At 36.4% G+C, this 23,103-nt stretch overlaps 1 protein-coding gene across 1 annotated transcript in view; it reads left to right on the forward strand.

The window, feature by feature from the left end:
* The first annotated feature begins 1,154 nt into the window (after positions 1–1,154).
* LOC149016105 (separase-like) overlaps positions 1,155–23,103 on the forward strand; it is a 32,522-nt gene continuing 10,573 nt past the window's right edge. The window contains exons 1-19 of the mRNA XM_089157236.1: positions 1,155–1,967; positions 2,192–2,369; positions 2,464–2,571; positions 5,088–5,222; positions 5,311–5,792; positions 6,219–6,333; positions 6,471–6,596; positions 9,635–9,928; positions 10,009–10,128; positions 10,256–10,477; positions 10,913–11,023; positions 11,140–11,286; positions 11,401–11,766; positions 11,859–11,948; positions 19,590–19,835; positions 19,953–20,076; positions 20,195–21,019; positions 21,174–21,411; positions 22,521–22,626. Coding sequence (XP_089013362.1) covers positions 1,264–1,967; positions 2,192–2,369; positions 2,464–2,571; positions 5,088–5,222; positions 5,311–5,792; positions 6,219–6,333; positions 6,471–6,596; positions 9,635–9,928; positions 10,009–10,128; positions 10,256–10,477; positions 10,913–11,023; positions 11,140–11,286; positions 11,401–11,766; positions 11,859–11,948; positions 19,590–19,835; positions 19,953–20,076; positions 20,195–21,019; positions 21,174–21,411; positions 22,521–22,626 — 4,737 coding nt within the window. The 5' untranslated portion in view covers positions 1,155–1,263. The remainder of the gene's footprint in view (positions 1,968–2,191; positions 2,370–2,463; positions 2,572–5,087; positions 5,223–5,310; positions 5,793–6,218; positions 6,334–6,470; positions 6,597–9,634; positions 9,929–10,008; positions 10,129–10,255; positions 10,478–10,912; positions 11,024–11,139; positions 11,287–11,400; positions 11,767–11,858; positions 11,949–19,589; positions 19,836–19,952; positions 20,077–20,194; positions 21,020–21,173; positions 21,412–22,520; positions 22,627–23,103) is intronic.

Consider the following 23,103-nt stretch of genomic DNA (forward strand, 5'->3'; position numbering starts at 1 on the left):
GACAACATAAATCTTAATACAGGGATTTAAAAATCTGAATCTGAATCGGAATCTTAACCGATTCAAATCAGGTCTACTGAGATTAAAGGAGTTCCTGAGATGGTTCTTACCAATTCTTAATCAGTTTTAAGAGAGACAATGAGTCTTGATTTCAGGTTTTTAAAATACTAATTAAATGATAATTACTTCACTTCGTGGATCATATCCACTCCCAAGCCTCCTACCACAAGACAACAAGAACACTGATAGAGTATTTCCATATTTTTGGTTTAGCAGAGATTGTTCCTGAGCAAACAAGTCTTCCAGTTTGGATTCTGCTGCACCCATATTTTCCATTTAATTGAAAAACGGAAAATTAGAGAAGAGTCGGGAATCTATAAGGCATTTTACCACTACTGCTCTTCAAATTCTAGGCATGGGTTGTCCTGCGCTCATGCAGTTGTGAATGCCGTTATGACACTTCCAAAGATGTACTTAAACCCTAACTCTAACAATCTTAAAGCATGGCGATTGAGAATTTCTGAAAAGGAATGAAATGCTGATTGAAGTTGTTTGCGATTAAAATTGATTTTTGGAGGAATGATTTATTCTGAGTATGGCTTGCAAATTCCTTCTCGTAAGTAAACTTATCGGGTACGTTACTCATTCCCTCTCTTATAGATAATCAATCATATTCGTTTTTTTGGGATTCGATTATGTTATGTTGATTGATTCTGTTTGGTATTTGAAAGAAGAAAAAAGAAAATTAAGAAGTGAATAAAAATCGAGGGGGGTAGATTTTTCTTCCCATGAATCATATCTCCCAATTAAACTTAACCAAAAAAAATTAAACTTAACCAAAATTTATGATTAGGAGAGGAAGCAATAATACACTTTAGAGAAAGACATAGAGATGAGTCAATATAAGATTTTCTATTAGTTTAAGATGCTTCTAACAACATTTAACTGTGATTTTCTAACCCCAAACAATTGGGGTGTTGTAAATATATTTTCACCTTCCACCAAAAGAAATTAAAAATAATTCACCTTATAAGGGCCTAATTGATAAATAGGATAATTCAGGGGTGGCGCTGAAAATTTACGTTTTATTATTTGAAACCTGCTCTAACGCTCTATTTATTTTTTTCTTTTTTATTTTCGGTAAGCCGCTCGAACGCTCTTTGAATAACCAAAAGCGAGCAAAATTGGCGCCCTTGCATTTCGTTCATTTTATTTCACATCTGCAACTCAGTGCAACTCAGTGGCACTGCTCTTCCTTCTCCCATGGATTCCACCTTGGAATCCTCTGCACTCACAAAGCTGGAAAAGTCCGAATACGAAGGTCTCCACGAAAGCTACTCAGATATACTCAAACCTTTCGCAGATTTACTCACAGTTGAAGATGAGAACGATTCAAAGAAGCTAAGGAAGAACCAAAAGATTAAGAAGAAGAACGAGGCTGAATCAACGGTACTTCGTACTCTAGCAAAGAAGTTACTTCCATTTCTCAATAGATCTGTATCGTTACTGCCAAAGCGGCTACTTGAATCACCAAAACCAGGCGGAGAAGAAGAAGTTAGGGTCATTGAAGTGTTTGATACATACAAGCTTTGTTTGGATTGTTTATCTTGTATAGCTTCGCAATTGTCGGGGAATCCTTATGCAATAGAGTTGCAGAGGCTTAATTTGATCCATTGTTTTGAGGCTTGGAAGATGTATGGGGAAGCTGAGCGCGAGGCGTTTTTGGTTATTGAGAGGCTGAAGGGCATTTATTCTGTTGCATATGAGTCCAAATCAGTAAAGGGGAAGAAAGTTGAGGGACGGATGTTGCCGGTGTTGGTAAAGGAGAACTCGGATCCTCAACTAGCCACGCTGGTTGTTGAATTGGTTGTAACTATTGTGAGGTGTGTACTAGGGAGTAAAACTAAGGATGGTAATGCATATAGAAGGATACTCAAACTGGTGGAACAGGTTGGACCATGGTTGAGGTATGAATTGAGCCTACATTTCTACCTTGAAATTTATGGAGTTATTTTTATTCATTTAGGTTGTACTTGGTTGATATATTATTCAATTTCTTAAACTATGTTTAACAGTTTATGCATTGGATTCTGGGGTTGAATATTCTTGCTTACACAAAGTCACAGATAATCATTTTGATCCTAAGAAAATGAAATTAGTAATGAATTCCCATCTGCAATGAATATTTTAGGGTCTTGGATGTCAAGGCATCTGAGAAGTTGCAAGGCCTCCTTGTTGCCAACCTGAACAGATGTGTTCTGTTTATGGTTGGGGAGTATACATGTATTGATGGAGATCTAGTAAATGTTTTCTGCATGGCAGCACTTGCTGAGTGTTTAAAATCATCGGCAAAGGATCAATTTTGCAAGGTGCAATGCTAGTAACCCTCACTCGCATACTTTATGGGTTTAAAATTTTTCTTAATTAGCTAGTTATCTTATGGAGTTGGCATTTTTTACGCAGACTGCACGCAGGATATTTTCTTCCCTCTTCTTGCAAGGAGATGGTGGATACTCACTCGTTGTTGACGTATTAAAATGTGCACTAAGTTCCATTTCCCACGATTGCATGGTAACATCCTCTGCTTCAAACTGATGCTACGTTATAATAGGAAAATTTTTAAGCAGGAACAATGAAAACTCAATCCAATTTATGTTACAAATTATATGGCACATCTAACATTAACTGGGTGTCGTAGGCTTAATGATTTTATATCTGCTCCTATTTCAAACCTTCTGTCAGACATGGGCAGGCTTTCTTCTCTCTGTTAATAATATGAATCTATAATTTATTTCATCAATATTTTGTACTCTTTTTTTTTTTTTTGAAACTCAATTCCACGAAGCTTTATTTGTAGCTATCATTGTCAAGGTAAAATATGTTCTTCCGTCATTATAACCTATATTGACACATATTATCTGTTAAATTGTGTATCTCAGATAGCATATCTAATGTGTATTTTCTTCTTGTTTGCCTAGCATTTTGTTCCATGAATTTTGGACATTTTGGCCGCCCTTTTTATAAATTTCTTCTTCAATTTAATGGGAGGTATCACAATACTCTTAGCCTCCTCCAACATACATACTTTTGCTTCAGCCTTGGTCTAGTTTCTATTCTCAAATCTCCTTCCGTATAGATGATTGAACTATGATACATGTACTATTGCATGGAGGTCATCCTTGGCCTTCAGTTTAAACTATTTCAGTGTTCATGCTCAAGAAGTGTATTTCTGCTGAATTATTACTCTACATGTCCCTGATTTCGGTATATCTTCAAATTGTTTAGTTAACTTGGTTGACACTCTCTTTTGTGGCATTATCCATAAAATTGAATCATGATATCAATCTTAAGTGAATACATATTCCTAAAGGTTTGAGGTTTTGCCAACTATGGTATTACACCATTTCCTTTTGCAAAACTATAGAAGTCCCAAGTTTTACCAATTTCAACTTTTGGAAGGAATGAAGACGTTTTTGTGTTAATTTTGCTCATAGTTTAGCACCCTAGAGTATATTGATAATTATGGAACAAAGGATTCTAACTAATCTTACCCTCCATAGAACAAAATTCCATCAAAACTTGTGAAATTTCGGCCGAAATTTTCCATTTTGGAAAACGCGAAACGAAACTCATGAGGACCGAAAAAAGTCCTCAGTTTCAATCGAAACTGTCGAAATTTCGTCGAAACTTGTTGAAACCTCGAAACCTGTTGAAACTTGGTTCAACCCAGTTAGACCAGCTGGTTCATGAGGAAAAAAAAAATTCCCAAATTTTGTGGGAAACTTGGGAAATTTCGTGGGAAACTTGGAAAATTTCGTGGAAACTTGAGAAATTTCGTGGAAACCTAGAAAATTTCATGGAAACTTGGGGACTTTTTCCTGTAAATTTTGTAGCTTTCCCAAATTTTCAATTTTTTTTTGTTTATTTCATGTTTCCCCAAATACCCAAGACAAATACCCCCTTCATCAGGACTTCCCTATCCAAAGTGCGTATTCCTTCAGGTTGGTTATCTTAAGCATATTGATGACCAGACTCATAAAGTTACAGTTGTCGATTAACTTGACAACCATAGGCATAAAATGTCATGGGATGTCTATGTTCGTTGGTTGGAGGAGAGGATGTTACATGCATAGTACTACTCAACTCACAGGATGAATCCACTCTTGGCACTCCTCTTAACACTAAGTTGTATTTTCCTTTTATTGTCAACTATTTTGAAGTTATAAATTATATATTGAATGTTATGTGCTTAAGTAGTTAAGTTTATAATGTACTTTTTGGACAACTCTACATTGATGTTATGTACATTGAATGACATATCTACATTGATTTTTTTAGCAAAATTGTATTCTTTACACTCTAATTAGCTTAAATACAGGATCCCACCCCAAAATACTCTCTAAAACCTGGTGAAACTTGATGTCGAAACTTGTACGGAAAAGTCCTCGATTCGAAATTTCCCAAGTTTCCACATAAGTTTCCCATTTTCACCTGGTCGAAACTTGAGTTTCCCTCGAATTTTTTACCATGTTACCCTCTGTTGTTGCTTTTGGTTATGTAAAGAGAACTTAGGACTGAGAAAACAATATAGCTGTGGAACTTCATACTTGGTTGTCAAGACTACAATACCTTTAGATTTTTTTTTGTAGGTTCAATTACAATGTCCACAACTGAATAGGAAATAAAACCAAATAAAATCAGGACTTTATAGGTCCAAATACAGCAAGAATCCAACCCTAACAGGTTATATTTAATTAAAACCATTATTCTTAACTGAGATAGTTTGCTGCATCCTGTCAAAATATCATTGGCGTTTTCCTGGTGGTCTTTTGGTGAAGCTCTTTTTAATACAGGCTGTACAAAAATGTACATGATATTGATATAGTTGTTTAGGAATTGGAATTTCAGCATCATTGCCTTCAAATCAGTCTTTCAACATGCTTGTTTGTGGAACATTATTTAGACAGTTTTGAAGTATGGCTATTCGGCTATTATTTAGACATTGTAACTGAAGACGTTGGGTTTAACTTATCTTCTATTAAATGTAGTCATCACTGTGAAGGTAATATGTGCTTAGTGTTTGGCAGGTTAGTACGCAGTACTTCCAGAATGAGATTCTTGATCTTGTATTTTATTGTGCAAGTAAATGCCGAACTTCAAATACTGATATATGTAGAGTAGTTGCAAAACACCTAAATGAAGCTGCAAGGGATGTCTTTCAGGTAAATGGCTTGCATCTTGCATATTTCCTTCAGTTATGTGTTCAATTGCCAAGTTGCATGGTAATTTATAGTTGAATAATTGTTTCAGCAGGGTTTGGCACCAGTTAGTTTGATTCTTAGCCTTTATGCTGCTGCATTGAATGTTGAGGGTAATGATGTTGAATCCAGAGGCTTAAAGGATGAGCGTGCAATTAGGTGTTTGCTTAACAACGGAGCTAATGTGCAACATATGGCTGACTTGCTTGCTTCACTGGAAAGTTACTTTCAAATTACTCACAAGAATAATGGTGTATTCCCCTGCTGTACAGAAAAGGATGCCAAGGCTACACTTTGCACAGTCATGGAATGTGATTTTCAGGAGTCAAGAATTTGTTGCCATAGACTTGGAGAAGTTTCCATGTTTTCCTACTTAAATGTCTTGGATTTCTTGTGCAAGCCATTTTCTGAACTTGTAAATACAGCAAAAAAACATATCCTTGTTGAAACTGAAGTTGATCTGTCTTCTGCTGGATTGAATTATATTGAGGATGCATTCTGTAGATTCTGTGAAGTGTTTTTCATGTGCTCCAGGTAATTCATTGGAAGAGTTCTTTTCCAAACAAATATTTTCTTTCAATATGTTGTATATTATGTCTTTTTCATTTAGTTTTTCCAACCTGGAACATTATGACTTTGGGCATGTCCTCAGAGATTTTGTCATTTTTAGCATTTATTATATGTATATTGCTCTGGGCTGTTTCACTAAAACAAGAAGTTTATTGCTTCAGGATATGTTTTCCTACTCCTGTCTTCAATTTAATTTACTGAGAATTTGGTGAACATTCTTGTGTAATGACTCAGAAAATTTTTACACTGATTGCCATCCTCACATAAGCCTCTTTCTATATCCATGCTTAGTCTCATTATGTGACGCTACAACTTCAGAATGTAGGAGTTTTAGTGCCCAGGAAAAAAGTAATTGATGAAGTGTTTTTATTGTTGACAATTGACATGTAGATACACATATACATCTGAATCTGAGAGAGAGAGGCTTCATGAGAGCCAGAAGACTTTTCTTTGTGTTGCAATAGCAGCTTACACAATCTCCATCAGGACACAGAAAGGCATACAGGCTAGTGATTTTTGTTCCCCCCTATTAATATGCTTCGATAGCTTTCTGAATCCTGCAACAAAATAATTGCATGATTCCAGGAGCAGTGACATTTTAGTTTCTTTATCGTCTAAATTATATGGTTCTTCTTATTTCAGAGGACTGCAGATTGCGTTGATCAGATTACTTCAATGACATGGATCCAGTTTCATGAGCTAAAATATCTTGTCACCTCTCTCTATAATGTTAGTGTGATTTTATACCGATCCAAGCTAGTAAAACAGGTACCCATTCAGCACTTGTGGTATTTGTTGGGGACTATGATATAGAAAAAGGTTTTGAAAGTAGGTTGTGAGTGTTCTATAACAAAAAGCCTACTAAGTGCTAATATGAGACATTTGGATGCTTATTTGGTCAATTTCATCTGTTGGATGACTGGGTATACTGTATTGCCTGCTAATGTAGTACTTATATGGAAGAACTCAATTTCGCAGCCTACTGTGATGAGATGAGGATCAGGTTTATATTTGACTAGGTTTCAATCATGCCTTGGTTTAGCCTGGTTCCAACACTGTTCTGGCCATACTTTAATGAATTTCATAAGTTTCAACCTGTATGCAAATTCAATTATCTGCATTGAACTTGAGGAAACCTGGCTTGGAACTATTACAATATTCATATTTTTTATTTTATTTACTTAGGATATTTTTCATCAAATACTTAGAGTAAAATTCAGAAAAGCTAAGAAGTCTCGCCCTAGTTCAAGAACAATAGATTGGATTTTAGATGTTAGGTGCAATTTTAACTTTTTAAATGTTGAGTTTTTTCTCAGATCGAAAAGTTTTTTAAGTCTTAATCTGATAAAACATTTCTACAAACCAAAAGAGCTGTAAAGTATTAGTTTGTTTTTGTTATGTCTGACCCGAATTTTTATACCCTGCATTGAAGATTGACCTGCACCAACATGTTTTGGTGGGTGACTTGAATGACCTGGCTGGTGAGATTAGTGTTGGTTCTGGGATTGGATACAACCCAATGGGTCCAAGGAACAAATTTCGGTTGAAACCAGGATTTCGACCCAAGAAAAGGCCGAAATTTCGGTCGAAACATATGATTTTTTTTTGAAATTTCGACCCTAGGTTTCTAGCCTTATATGACATCCATTTCGTCTAATTTCTTGCCTCCTACCTATTTAAAGCATAATAAACACAATGGAACTAGTATTTTGCCAAAAAAAAAAAAACCACTGAAAATTTATCATTCAAGTATACTAGCAAATGACTAGTTCTGACAAGTACAAACTGTATTGTATACAGGCATATAATCATCAACATACATGAATTGTTTGATAGAATGGTTACATATACAACAAGTCAACAAAATAAAATGACCTATTAGATCAAGTGATGGTGTCTCACATATATTAAGTTGAATCCTATTTATCATATATACATATGTATTTTTTCAAAATATGTAATTTAGAAAATAATTATTAAAATTGGAAACTAAAAAAATTGTAGCAAATAAAAAAAAAAAAGTTTAGCAAAACACTGTCATAGATCATTAGTCCTAGGCTAAACATATATTAATTTTAGGGCAATACAAGATCATTTATGGCATGAACAAAAACAAAAAAAATTGGAACTATTGGGTATGGCTCATGCTTCACATTCTATTGCTGCCGAAGTTTCCTTTGTAGCTGTTGTGGCTTAGGAGGTGTTTGGAGGCAAAATATGAGCAAAAGAGGTGTTTGAAGGCAAAGGAGTTGTGAAAATTAGGTGAAAATGGGATAGAAATCAACAAAAACTAAGGAAAAACAAGTTGGAATGTTAAAATGGTTGAAAGTTTGGTCGAAACCTCTGAAATGGTCGAAATTTCCAAAAATTTGATCAAAATATACTTCTGCTAAAAAGCCTGCGTTTCATTCAAAATTTCAACCATTTCGACCGAAATTTCTTCTATGGGTGGGTCGACCCCTTTACCCTATTAAAAGTCTATAAACATGTTCCCTGTGAGGCTGTGATCTTGGTGGAGCTAGTATGAGATTTGGGATTTTGGCCTTAAGGTTTTGGGTGAGAGATTTTGTAATGCTGTTCTAGGGATTGGTTAAGTTCTCTATTGTAATCTTCTTTTTGCATTGTGAAACTTCTTCTTCACCCGTTGATGTAGAACATTGCATTGGTGTGTGGTCAAATCTGTACTCCTTCAATTTGTTTTTGTTTCTGTTCGTGATTTCTTGGTGTTCATTACTTCATTCTAACAGTTTTGATGCCTTTGATTTATTTTCATTTGAAGCAATTTTAAACAGCATTTGCAAACACCAAACTTAGTTTGATTGAAATGTCACTCCTTCAATATTTGTCAGATTTAAGCATTCTTGTATTTGTTGGAATGCTTTCCAGCAAATATTTCTTTATTTGAAAGGCATGGGTTGCGAAAACTCCATCGGCACCTCGACAGATGAATATCGGAAGCATCTCCCACCCCAAACAAACTCAAATTTTAGGGTTTTATGGGAAAGGTACACTCATACCCCATTTTACCTTTTCCTTACCCATCAAAAAATACACTCCGAGTTAGAAAACCACTTGTTGATTTAGCAACTTCCTTAGCATCCTTAATTTAGAAATTCAAGTTCAGATTTAGCAACTAGAATCCAAAATAGAAACATTGGCGGAAGCCTGTGCATTGGCTACCCCCTTTAAGCTAGATATACTAACTTAGGTCAGTAAAAACAAGTGAATCAGAACTAGAAGGTAGTAGAACAACAGTGATGGTGATAGTAGTGCTGCAGCAACATTGATGGATAAGCGATGTAGTGCAGAATCTGCAGACGTAACTAATCAATTAGAGAAGATTCTCCACTCCCTCCCCCCCTTCCCCGGAAAAAGTTGGAGAAGATGGTAATATCAACATTAGAACGTAATCTAGAACTTGTTTGAATGAAGAAGGATATGAAGTAGGCTTCCTTCCTGCAACTTGACTAGCATCTCGTTAGTCCAATTTGGCATCTCACCACGGGCTTCACTGCATCTCACAGCACATAAAGAGTATTGAACAAGTTCCCAGTGCCAGATTCCCTCTATCTTTGTTTGATGCAATGACCGTGCCAATCTCCTCCTTATCTGTTCTCTTAGTACCATTGAGCTGAGTTCAATCTGCATAAATCTCTAACATCACTGTGAAAATTTACAGTTCCCTGCTACTATTCTCATGTTTGTTGTTATTTTATTTGTTTAGACTTCATAATAGCTTCTGAAGTCCGTAATTCTTCCATTGTTTGAGTTTCTTCATCTGAAGTGTTGAATTAATATCTATACAGGCTTCACTAGCATTAGAATTATGCTGTAGAGCATCATGGACTTGTATTTTGCAACTGTGCAAGAAATTTAGGGACAAATCAGAGGGGAGTCAGGAGGAGTTATCTGAAGATTCTATTCTAGAGTTTGTCACTGAGACATGTGGAAAAAATGCATTTCTTCTGGATTTTCTCCATCAGTGTGGAAGCAGTGATGTAGAGAGAAGCATTATAGATAGCCTTTTGAATTGGAGCACTGCTGGAAGCTTTCTTGAAGGGTTGAGTTGTCCCACACTGTTAGTGAAACAGTGGGTTAAGGTATTATCTGAAGTGTGTCTATTTGTCAGATTTAATTTGTACGTTTATGCACCAATGAAATTTTGCCCCCTTCAATCCAGATTAAGTGCATGGAATTTAATGGATCTGATATGGAAGATAATACTCCAACTTTGTATTCCTTGATGTTAAAGACTTGTCCAGCATGGTCAAGAAGGAAAACTTGCATCATTCTGGAGCAGGTTCGTGTCTTTTTTGCTTTAGTTTACTATTCCAAGTGATTATTCTGGTGCCCTCTTTTTTTATGGAGGGGGTTCCTAGTTGGAATAACTGCATTGTGTTAACTGTTGAATGTTGAATTGTGTGCAGGAGCTTTTTGCATATGAAGAAATGAATTCAAGTTATCCCAATCTATGCCAGAAAATGCAACTGAAAATTATGGACATTCTCCTCTCTGATATTTATATGACAGAGAATGATTTCTTAGAGAAATCAAAGGTTCTTATTAGGAAAGGAAAGGCATTGAGAGCTTGTGAGAGTGAAGGACTTCAAAATTGTATTCAGTGTTTTTCAGAGGCTATATCTATACTTGTGAGCCATTTCCCCATCACTTTGTGTTATTTTATTTTAGAGCAATTGCACTGGCACCCCAAAATGGAGGCCTTAAAGCACTGACACCCAACTTTATGTTTAAAATGCACAGAGATCCCAAAATTGGATTTTCATTGGATATATCTGTCCAATTTATTACTGAAAACCTTTTAGATACTGTTTATTATAGGGATATTTTTGAAAATAAACAGTAATTTAACTGTTTTCAATGAATAATTTGACAAATATATCCAATAAAAATCCAATTTTGGAGTCTCTGTGCTTTTTAAACATAAAGTGGGGTGTCAATGCTTTAATGCCTCCATTTTGTGTTGCCAGTGCAATTTGCTCTTTATTTTATGGAAGGTAACACTAATTCCAGTTGATCCTTGACCTATTTGAAAATGCTTCTTTATTTATCACTAATTGAAACAGGACAAAGTATTTGCTAAATCTTCCAGCAACAGTGCTTTGACATGCCATCAATTAGCACTTGCACATTGCTTACGGGCACTTTGTGTCCAGGAGGCTGAGCCAAAGTCAGAGGTGACAATACTCTATGGCTTCTATTTGGCAATAAAAAACTACATGAAACATGCATTCAGAGGTTCCATGTACATTCTTGCTACTGTTGATGACACTTGCTTGTTGTATTTGTATAGGCAATCTTGAATGATATTCGTGATGCGCTGGAGCTATGGTCAAATGTAATCATTCCAAGGCACTGCCCTGCAGATGAGCTAAGTGAGTTGGTGACTGAAAATGCAGTGCAGCTATTGTATCAAATTTCTGATTTGCTATCACTGAAGGTTAGTTTCAGTATCAACAGCTAGTATATTCTGTATATTGCTCTTGGATCGTGATTAATATTATCAATCTTGATATCTTAACTTTGATTTCCTTCCCTCATTGTGTAATGCCAGGGTCACATGCATTTGCATCATGACATTTACAAGATCATCATCACGCTACTAAAACGGAAACACATCCCACTTGAAAAGAGTTTAGCAATGTTATGGGGAGATAGAAGACTGACCCATGCCCTCTGTATCTCACCAGTTGATGAGGACTTGATACCGAAAATTTCAGAGCTTTTTGGTGCTAATTCCAACTCTGTTGGTTTCTGGTTTAATTGTTTAAAGGATTCAGAGCCACTACTCATTGGATTTTGGCAGAAGTTTTCAATTTCACATTCCATTTGCCCTCAAGGGAATCATCCTGAAAATTCTCTGGACTCTGATGTCAACATTAATAAAGTTAAAAAGGCTGCAATGGATCTCTTGTCAAGTGTAAGATCTCTTGCAATAGCACATCCTGATAACCATGGCAAGCATAGTCTAAATCTTTTTTCGTCCCTCCACCCAAACCCTCCTTGCCATAGGTTCCTGTCTGCAGTCATTCCAATTTCCTTGCTGGACATCTTTACTATGACTTATGTGAAAAGCTTATTTCAAATGGGCGACTTCTCGAGGTAACTTGCATTTTGTGTGTATTATTCTTATTATTGTCATGATTTCTTTTGTGGTAATTGACCCAGATTCTTCTGATCAAGCTGTTTGTATTTTTGCGCCTTTTCTCTTTTGGAGACCTTTGAGTTTGAGCTGTGAATAAATCCTTTTCATTTTTTGGATTGATGAATTTAACAAGCTCTAAATGGGTGGGGGGGGGGTGTGTGGAAACAACTCAAAAGCCAAACCTAAGAATGAGGGCTTGGATAGTGAGAAAGGAAACAAGTCCCTAGTAGACAACAATATGTCCATTCCATGGAGAGAGTTGTCTCCTATCCATGGTTGTCAAGGCAACAAGGCAGGGTGAGGCAATAGAGGGCAAGGAGAACCAAGGCAACAAGGTGACACCAGGATGCCTTGACCCAAAAATGGGCCTAGGCACCTAGGCAGATGCTTTGAAAACCATGTTCCTATCACGTTGAACCCTAGGAAACAACAAAAATTTGAAACTTTAGCGGACAATAAGCATGTGAATATCGAAGGAGATGGCTTTCCAAATTCCAAATCATTTCAAGATATCCGTAGTTGGACGTCCATATCTGAAAAGATTTCTTTCCTTCTAGAGGTGAGAGATGGCAATTATATAACATAAACTTCTCAAGGAGAGTTCCATGAGAAAGTAATGTTGAGCTAAAGATATTCCATGGGTTCATGACTAATTGTTGTTTACTACCATCCAAGTGAAATCTACCATCGACTGATTCTAACCCAACAACAATTGATGCAGCTCCAATTGAATGGGGGCTACTTCTACCAAGACCTTGTAAGAGAACCAACTCATATTGGACCAAGAAAGGGATTCTTGAAATTATGTTTATGGCATATGTGGGGGGGGGGGGGGAGGACAAGAGCAGGTGGCAGGGCTCTATTGGGGAGCAGCCACTCTCATGTTGGCCTATGTGCGAAGTAGTTAGTTAGAATACTTTGGCGAATTGTTGGGGCTATATTAGTGGGCACTAGGAATCGGCGAGGGGGGATTGAACGATTGTATTGTGTAGCTTGCATGCAGGGAGGTGAAGACCCTCGGTTGGGGCAATCATTTTGGTATTCTGGTTGGGGGAAGTCTTGTAATTGGGTTGGTTGTATATCAATTTCAGTGTTGCAATTTTAAGTCATTTGCTGCCTTCTTCTAGCTTTTGTTTACCTCTCTATTTGCAGCGTGCATGCATGAGGTTGGGAATTTGTGTTAGTGCCGTGATATTCAGATGAAGTTGAATGCTGCCAAGAGTTGATATTCAGAGTTGCAGGGGAGGTTCTATATGTCAATTCCCGCTTGGTTCAAGGGTCTTATCAGGGCGTCTTTGTCATATGGGCTGTGATGGAATAATTCTGCTAGTAAGGATGGATTTGGTTAGTGGCATCTAAGTTCCCTGGTTGGGTTAATTGGAATAAAATTGTATCAAGGATGACGAGTTGTTAGTTTTGGAGAGATTTAGATGGTGGGATGGGGCAGGTTTTTTGAGATATGAAATGAAAATTTATATGAATGGGATGAAACTTGGAGGGGATACAAGTAGTAATAGAAAGATATATTGCCCCAAATTTGGTTTGGATGACTAAATCAGGAGATATAAGGTTTTTTTTTTTTTGGGGGGGGGGGTATAAAATTTAAAATATATAAAAAAGGGTGAACCTGGGGCCAAAGGCTTCCGCATGAGTAGAGTCTAGGGGGTATAATATATATATATATATATAGATAGATAGATAGAGGGTTAGAATGGGGTCAATTTGGGATCTAGGATATGATGTACTTAAAGTTTGGGGCAGATCTAGCAGTTAGATTGTCGTGGAGGATTCAAGGAAAATAGGGGGAAAAAGTGATAGGAGAAGGGGTTCATGTAGGCTGCTAGTTACCTGAATGGTTGCCTTTACGATGGAATACTCAATTGGAGAATGAAGGTTGAACTCTGATCTTCAACCAGCCACAGGTGTCTAGGCTTGAGTTCACATTTAGAGTTCTTGTCAGCCTTGGTTTTTCACTTCCCAATTGATAGAACCAAGATTTACTAACAAGCACAAGAGGAATTACTTGGAAGGAAGCTTTTCTTATTCAACATTCAGTCTAATCTCTCTCTATCAAATCCGTTTTTACATAAAATGATGAAGTCCCGATCTAATATGGACTCCAAGCTGGACTCTAACTCCAATCTTTGAAACGAACTCAAAATAGAAACTAATTAACTTAGGTTCTTTTTGGTATCAATTATCATTCTCAATTATGAGAATTTGTCATTAATTTAAATTGTTTGGCATCTATTATCAGTTTTATTTTTATTTAAATTAATAGATAAACCTCTAAAATCCATTAATAGACTTTTTGTCTATTATGGATTATGGTGAGAATTTCATTCTCTTCATTTATGTGCAAGTTTAATTAAAATTTTATAGTTAAGATGAGTGTAAAATAGTCAATACACCTTCTTTTATAAGAACCATACTTTTTCCTCTTTTCTCACTTGCTTACTATTATTTTCTAACAATTTTTTATTTTGACACCAAACTTATTTTTTATTCCATAATTTATTTTCGACAAAATTCACCAAATCATTTTTCATTCTTGACCAATAATGAATTATTGTACTTATTTCTTTTAAATAGGCATAATAGAGAATGAGAATTGATACCAAAAAGAGCCTTAGACTAGGACACTTAAAACTGAAATACAAAGCATAAGAAAAGACTATTAATGCTCTAATAACTTAAATTCGGCGGATTCTACATTAATTAAAGTAATTAATTAAATATTTTCGTATTTAGCCTGGGCACCAACTTGTGGGCCCATAGAATAGGCTCATGACCACACAAACGTATTAAACAAAGGCTGAACACCCATATCTACCAACCCTAGGTTGGTCTGAAAAGAAAATAGGCCAATTCAGTGCTGGATCTGCATCACCAATAAAACACGTCATCACAGATTTCAAGAATTGTTTGAGTATACGATATTGCGTGTTTTCTACTGAAATTCTTCACAAAGGAAATAGGTACCAGCTTTTTGCTCTGTATTGTTGGCACTGAATGATAATTCAAATATGAGACATTCTACAAACACTCTAAACACAAAATTTGTGGGTGATTCTCTCTGTTTTGGAGCATAACTTCTTTAATGGGTCTGTAAAATGCTAAAGCCACTAATAATCTCGAGGCTTCCTATGCCGACACCCTTTACTTAAGCAAAAACATAGTTGTTCTTTCCAATAAAAACCAATGGTGTTTGTCTGATGCCTATGAAATAAGCTTCTTTGACAAACCATTGGATCATCAACATTCAAGTTTCAAGTTTTGAAAGCTGTACACTTTTTTGCGAAGTTCCAATGAAGGGTTTTGACGTCGAATGGTCAAATTAGAAAAATCCTATTCTAGGCCCTTCAAAAATAGTTGAACCCTTAGACTAAAAAATCACATCCAAAATGGTAGTTTGACTTGGACCATAGTTGGGTAGATTATGGTGTGTATGTACTCTTATATGACCTATTCCACTCAATGTTTAGTCATAGAACACATATAATTCATGCAAAAAAGAGTATCTGACACAGGATGCACAGCCTCCTTTTGCGGAGAGCTTGTTTCCATGCTTTAAAAGTACAACCTAACGATTGCATGCGGCAACTTAACTATTGTGCCAAGTCTCACCCCCCTTAAATATAACTCAAGTAAACAACTTAAATTGCGACCTGATGCTCACAATAGCTCAACGTAGACCACAATACCACATAAAATTTTAGCAAAACAACTTTAATATGCATTAAGATGAATAGGTATCAAATTATAGTCCATCATTGTGCAATCTTCTTAAATTTATCGTTGCATGTTTAGAGTTCTGACCATTGTTTGACCACTCAGTTTTGAAACCCAACTTGGATCAGCCAAAATTAAGTTGGACCAGGATCTCACTGAGTTGGTACACTTTTTCTTGGTTGAAATCTAAGCGAAGTTTGGGTAACATACAATTACTGTAAAATTCCAACAGATATCAACATCTCAACTAATATAATGTGATATTTGAGATATTAACTCCTGTGCAGTCTCATCTTGGAATCCAAAAAAAAAAAAAAAAAAAAAGAAGGAAAAAACGGAAAAGGTGATGTTAATGAGATCTCGATGATTTCTCTATCTATGGTTCTTACACACATCCATGCAGGTACTTTATGCTGCCATGCTTTAATATGTTCCCAATTCCATTCTTAGTCATTCGACAATCTTTGGAATCCTTACACTCATGTAGAAAATGTTTTTTTTTTTAACCTATTCTGCATCATTTCAAACTCATAAACAACAATACAACCATTCCTACTTTTTCCCCAACTCATAATCTCTTGTATTTTCTTTATTAACCAGAACTGAAGTTTCTAATTCTTTTCAAAGCTAATACCATAATTTATCAAAAATAATAATGGAAAGAGACATGGATCATCATTTTCAGTTTTGAATACAGCAACGATACAGAATCTTCAAACCAGAACGAAAAGGTTCACTTTCTGTTTTTCTTGGGTAGTCTATAAATCCAGAATTAAAATTTGTAATTTTTGGATCTAGAAAAGGATTCCATGAGGCCTTAAGGGGGCCTTTAATGCTGTAAAGTTTATGAAACTTATGACGTAGGAGATTGACGAGACTCAAAATGTTGACTAAAATTGAACTTAAAACAGAGCATGTGATGTAGGTACAAAGCTGAATCAGACTCAAAAGTCAATTACTTGATATTATGGGTTGTCTGGTTAGTTGCAGGAATGTGTTCCTTGCTGAAATCAGGTACCAGATCTTCCCCATTAACTCCTTGATTTTGATCAGCAACTCAAAACAGAAGGTGATTTACAGTTAAACGGAGATGTAATAAGAAGAAAGTTGAACAAAGAAGGCAGAAGAAGAGAACCTATCTTAGGTTTAGGACATCCACTCACCATATCTGTCACAGACTCTTAAGGCTAAACAAATCTCAATAACTTCAAGACATTCAATCATTTCTTGCTCTGCAGCCTTATATTGCTTATATTTACTGAATATAAACTAGTCTACTATGAAAAATTTAAATATACTCTTCTTAATAGGAATGCTTACTGCGTAGCTGGATAAGTAAATCTAATAAGTAACTAGTCCTATCTTAACTAGGAATAAGAATGAGCTTGTACCAAGCCTCATCCCAAATACCTACAGTTTGCTCACATTTTAGACCTATTGAAAGCCTATTAAATTGGTCCATTGCAAAAAAAAATTAAATCAAAGGTTTATATCATACAAAATAAGCCTGTTAATGTGATTATCTCATCAACAGCAAGCATAATTTGAGAACTCAGTTTTGGAGCCCAACTTGGCTAGCGAAAAAACTGGTTGTTGCGCTTTGTTCTCCTGTTGAAATTGAAACCAAGTTTGGGTGGTAAGCATACGATTATAGTAAGATTCTGAGATATATCAAGATACCGAGACATTCAAGATTGTAAATTCTTGGAATCCAAAAAAAAAATGAGATATTACTAAGACCAGAGTGAGTTCTTGATCTATTCCAGAAAAAGAGGGGGACTGCACTTACGTGAAAGATGACGAAGGTGATCCACCCCTTCTACCATCTGTACGAGCTAATAATAAGTCCACATATTTATACCATCTCCAAAACAAAGTCTGGGTTCAACGGTTGTTTTACTACTAGCTCATTGGCTATCTCATTTGCACTTGTTGGCTTCCATTAGAATATACAGCTATAAAGCATGGGCCTTATACACTGGGCACAGTGACAGTTCATGTGAGGCACCCAATCAACTTTATAACATTTTTCGTAATTTCCCTCTACTATTGCATGAAACTATGAAGCTTCTTTCAATTCATTGTTGGTTGACTTAAATTTTTTATTTGTACTAAAGCCTCAAGAGGATTGGGGTTGGGAAATCATGGTTTCTGAAGCCTGAATCAGTTCTTCGTGTATGACATATTCTCTAAATTTAATATATCTTTATATTGTGTTATTCCCAGATTGACACTGAGAGGGGGGGGGTGAATCAGTGTCTTAAAAAATTCACCACAATGTGGCTGGGTCTACCAGACAGTGTACCACTCGTAGCTATCAACTGCACAAGGACACGTCCACCACACACCACAATGTGGCTGGGTCTACCAGACAGTGTACCACCACTCTGCAATCAAGGCACTCCAATATGTGCAACAAAGAAAAATAAACAAAAAACGCAATGCACCAGAGTTTATGTGGTTCGGCCAAATTGCCTACATCCACGGAGTAATACCCTACCTAGGGTTTCGTATATTACTCAATACACTCCTAGATATTTTGACTGCTACAACAGTCCGGGAACACCAATCCCCGCTATAGTCTAAAATGCAATTGAGACAGACAAGGGCACGGCAACCCCAACCCCCTAGACAAGCTCCAACTTGCTAGGTCACAATGTAAACCAATAATTCAAGTTCCCCAAATTACATTCATGATCTAGGTTCTTCATCATTAAACATAACCTAGAAAATAATAGACAATAACTTGTGAATACGGGTTACCTCAACTTGTGTAAGATGCATGGTAACAATACTTGTTTCTCTTTTTCTCCACCCCTTTTTTTTCTCTTTTCAATCTTTTTCAGTTTTCTCTCTTTAAAAAAACCATACAACCATGTTCCCTTCTTTTCTTCTGCTGCTTCTTCTTCCTTCTCTTTCACTTTCTTTCTTGTTCAGCAAAACAAAAGACTTCTTATTCCCAAGCTTCAGATCTCCAAAGCCAACCAATGTCTTCTGGTTCGACCTCCACGCTCTTCCCAAACTCCTCAAAACGTCCTATCTCTTCTGCTGGAGTTTGCTCTCCTTTTATAGATTAATTAAACTCAGAGTTTGAATCAAACTCAGAATTCCTATCTGACTTAAACAAGGAGTGTTTTGACGTACAAATCGGACTAACTTAGAGATCTCCAATGAACAATCCCACCGTTGGATTTGAAGATCAAGAAGTCGTGAAGCTCTCCTCCAAAAATCGGCTCAATCGGACACTGGATGACCATCCGATGAAGAGGTTGATCAAAACTGGACAGAGACCCTCAAAACCGGGATTCTTGAGAGACCCTCAAAAACGAGATTCTTGAGTTTTCTTTATTTGAATTGGATTCTTTCTCTCGGAACCTTTTTGTGTGTTGCTGTACCATATCAAAGCCCACTTAAGTTGCCAACAATGACAACACCTTCATTTTATGCCAATGGAACAACATATTGTTTCAAAAAGGTTTTTGACAACTGAACTAACTATTATTCTTAGTGTCTTTGGTCTATAGCCTTGTCCGAGGCCACCTTTCATCTTATTCTTAACAACTTTTTAACTCTTGAGCAGCAATGATTAGATAAAACACATTCATAAATTAATTGTAAACTTTTAAAATAGAATATATTTCTACAGTTTCAATCACTTTAACTTGCATGTATGATGTACCACCATGTATTTGTAATAATGGAATTCACAAGATTTTTTTTGTATTGATTTAAATTTTTTTTAACATGCTCTTATCTTTCATTGGGGTTAAAGGCATTCTGAATTTTGTTTCTTCAAAGTTCAAACTGCTGACCCTTTTCTACATGTTACTCTTAGTCTTACCTCATGATATCCTTGTATTCATTAGGCTCTTAAGTATGCAAAAGAGGCTCGACGCTTACGTTTGAAGCTTTTGCGGCAGAAGTTTTATTTCTCAAATGCACAGCATCCTATGAACTTGAATGGAAATGATGAAAACACTCAAAAGAATCTCAGGATCTATGGATCAGTAGCTACTGAAGTTTGGCCATATGGTGTGAACTCATGGGACTCAGAAGGTGGTCCTCTTAGTCCCTGGACTGTTCTTCAGTGCTATCTGGAAAGCACATTGCAGGTTTCCTTATCTTTACTCTCTCCTCCTCACCCCACCTTTCCCAAGCTGTAGTTGATAAGATTAAGATTAGTTTTTTTTTAGTCAACATAACGCTGTATTTGCTTATATTATATTTAGGTTGGGATTATCCATGAAGCAATTGGGAATGGATCTGAGGCTGAAGCCATTTTACTTGGGGGGAAGCATATCTCTTCTATTCATGGACTGGAGCTTTTTATGGTTGCTTTTGCATCTGTCTTGGGTATGGGAATTATGAGTCCTATTCTTTCTCCTCTGTCTTTGTGGGTGTCTATTTCTTTCTGTTTGACCATAAGACATCTAGTAACTGAACCCTTTGTGATTTGTTACGATCTCTCTAGGGCAAATATATCGCAAACGGAAATCTTGGGATTTGGCAGAAAATGAACTTAATGTTGCTAAGAAAACTTTGGAAGATGGCTGCACAACCATATCATGCAAGAGATGTAAGCTGATAATGGAAGCTACAATCGATCAGCTAATTGGAGATTTGACTAGAAGCCGAGTTATTACCTCTACAGATTCTCCTCCGTCTGTCAGCTTAGCCGTTGCTCTAGATGTGTACAAGTCAGCACTGGAAAAACTAAATTCTTCGAAGCAAGATTTTTTTTTTGGTATTTCTGGACCAAACATTGAGAGCACAAGAAACAGAAAAACTGCTGTTGACACTGATTGTAATCTTACCAGTACAAATGCATGCTGTCCAACAAATCACTTTGATATGAAGAAATCTTGTTCTGTGATGGTTGAAGATGAGTCCTTGGGAGTGAATAATAAAATGGTTAGAAAGACAAGGAATGCATCAAAACATCTAAGTGAGAACCCAATTCTGAAAACTGACCAAAATTTCAGGGTCACTCGCTCCAGAAACCAATCTAATCAGAAGAAGAGTGTCCAAGTTCAGGATGAGCCAGAATCAAGACTTACTAAACGTTCAAGCTGCAATCCTGGGTTTGGTTCTTCTGAGGCTCTTAGACTGAAAGGATCATTCATCAAGAATTCCAAAGCTGAAATAGGATGTGAACATAAATGCTTTTGCAGTGGAACCACTTGTTGGAAATCTGTTCTTGTTGAAGCTGCTGAGACTGGATCAGTAAAGGATCTCATTGTTACTAAATGGGAATTTCACCACCGACGTCTTTCATTAAGGCTACTTACTGGGATAGGTATTCTGAAAGCTTTGTACTCATATCTATCTCTTTTCTTTATACTCATTGTCTTATGAATGTTTAATTTCTCAGAAAACAGAGAATAGTTTCTTTCTCTTGGCTTCTTTATCCTTTTACTACTTTTGACTTCATTTGAGTTTTTCATTGTCAGGAAAGTGCATACAAGTTCATGATGAAATTCACGAAGCACATAAAGTATTCTGGAGAAGCATTTCTTTTCTATTTGGTAGAAAGCCTTTTTGCCAGACTTGTTCTGGTATTTCACACTCTCTGTTGCTTGATTTCATCGGAAAGGACATACCAGATGATTACTTTGCCACTGAACATGCATCAGTATTGTACAGCATCTGTTGGTTTACTGTGAAGAACTATCGTTCAGCGCATACCAGGTTTTCTACCACTTTTGTTTCATTTGTACGCAAGGAATGACACAAAACTGGTTTGAACAAATCTTATGTATATGCAAGTACCCCAGGTGTTACAAGCATTTTTCCAAGGCTTTATTAAGGGCCTAGGTGCTTTAGAATGGGCCCAGTTTTATAATGTCCAGGTTTTGCTGAAATTTCATGAAATGTTTCAGTGCAGCAACACGTTGAAACGGAATTCTAGGTAGTAGTGGTGTTTAAATAGTTTTGATATGTGCATTGATGCTGCCCTTCCTTAACAGCTCGAGGTTTTAAGTGAAATGGTGGCAAACTTTTTTTTTGGATGAATAAATAATATATTAAAACCGAACCAAAGAATACAAAGGGGGGGAGAGAGAACTTAGTTTGAGCTTTTTGGTGAAACTCCAAGTGATATAAAGAAAGTGTTGGTTTGCAGATTGATGCTAATCTTCAAACAGACTGTGCTGTAGTTTTTGGTTCAATCGCTTCCTTGGCTGCTTCTATAGGTTCCCTCTTATCCCAAGTCTGTGGTTATATTGATATTTGGAGTTTTAGCCATTTAAGTAATCTGCAGATATGGATACTGCCATTGTATTAAATGTTTATGAATATTTATCTGATGTGAGCTAGACAACTAAATTGGTTATTCACCAGCCTTATGTTATGTATGCATAACTTGAAGCTCTCAGTGCCAATTGTCCTCCATAATAAGATTTGAGTACCACATGGCAGCACATTTTAGTCTCTTGTTTTTCATCATACAATGGCATGAAGTTATGGAATTGTTGAGTTGAAAGTAGAGTCCAGCTTCCTCAGGATCAAGACCAGGAGGCCTAACAGTTTTACCACCTACCAACTGGATCGACATGGTCCTAGTTTCTTTCATTTTTTTTCTTTTGAGTTTTAAGATGCTCTTTATCGAGAAGAAAAGGCTAAGCTATTCTTTTTGTTTGATCAAGGACACTGATGCACTTTCTCTTCACTTTTATGTTTATGATATACATCGTTTTGGGTTGATGCATGTGTCAGATTTCCTATATCTTAATCTCATTACACATCATAAGTTTTTGTTGACTATTATCTTTCTAACCTTCTTGATTTACTCCAATTAGTAGGGTGGGCTGCTGTGGTCTGTCTCATATTCCGCTTTCCAGAGTTATCTCCTGGTTGTTGCAAGCATTTATACTCTGCCGTGATCTCCCTTCACTTTTTCAGAAGGTCACTCCTAGGCCTTGACTTGTTTTTGATCATTGTCATGATTATTGGATAACTTAAATTGCATCATAGCTCATATTATCTAATGTTGTATTTGCTTCCTTCCATTTGCTTAGTATTGAAATTGTTCCAAATATTGTGAAGTTATACCCTAGAGAAACTTGAATACATTAGTACTGTCATCAAATCCAAAACCAAGGGACATCTGCCAGGAGGAGCCTAATTGTCTTTGCACTTCCTCTACTGACATTGAGTGAAGCAGTTCAGCCAAATAGAGAAACTAAATCATGCTTATCTTCATTGTGTATTCATTTTGTATGTTCTTCTATGGGGGATTAATTCTGGAGATTTTATGCTGTGGTGGTCCATAAGGCAGCTCATAGCTGGGAAAGGCCAGTCCAAATTTCTCTTGCTTATTTCACTCTTTGTTTATATAGTCATCCAGCCTTTCCTTTTGTGATTATTGTCTTGCCTGTGTTG

This window comes from Hakea prostrata, chromosome 5, assembly GCF_041222555.1.
Source record: "Hakea prostrata isolate BN-2017 chromosome 5, UWA_Hpros_2, whole genome shotgun sequence".
NCBI classification, from domain to species: domain Eukaryota; kingdom Viridiplantae; phylum Streptophyta; class Magnoliopsida; order Proteales; family Proteaceae; genus Hakea; species Hakea prostrata.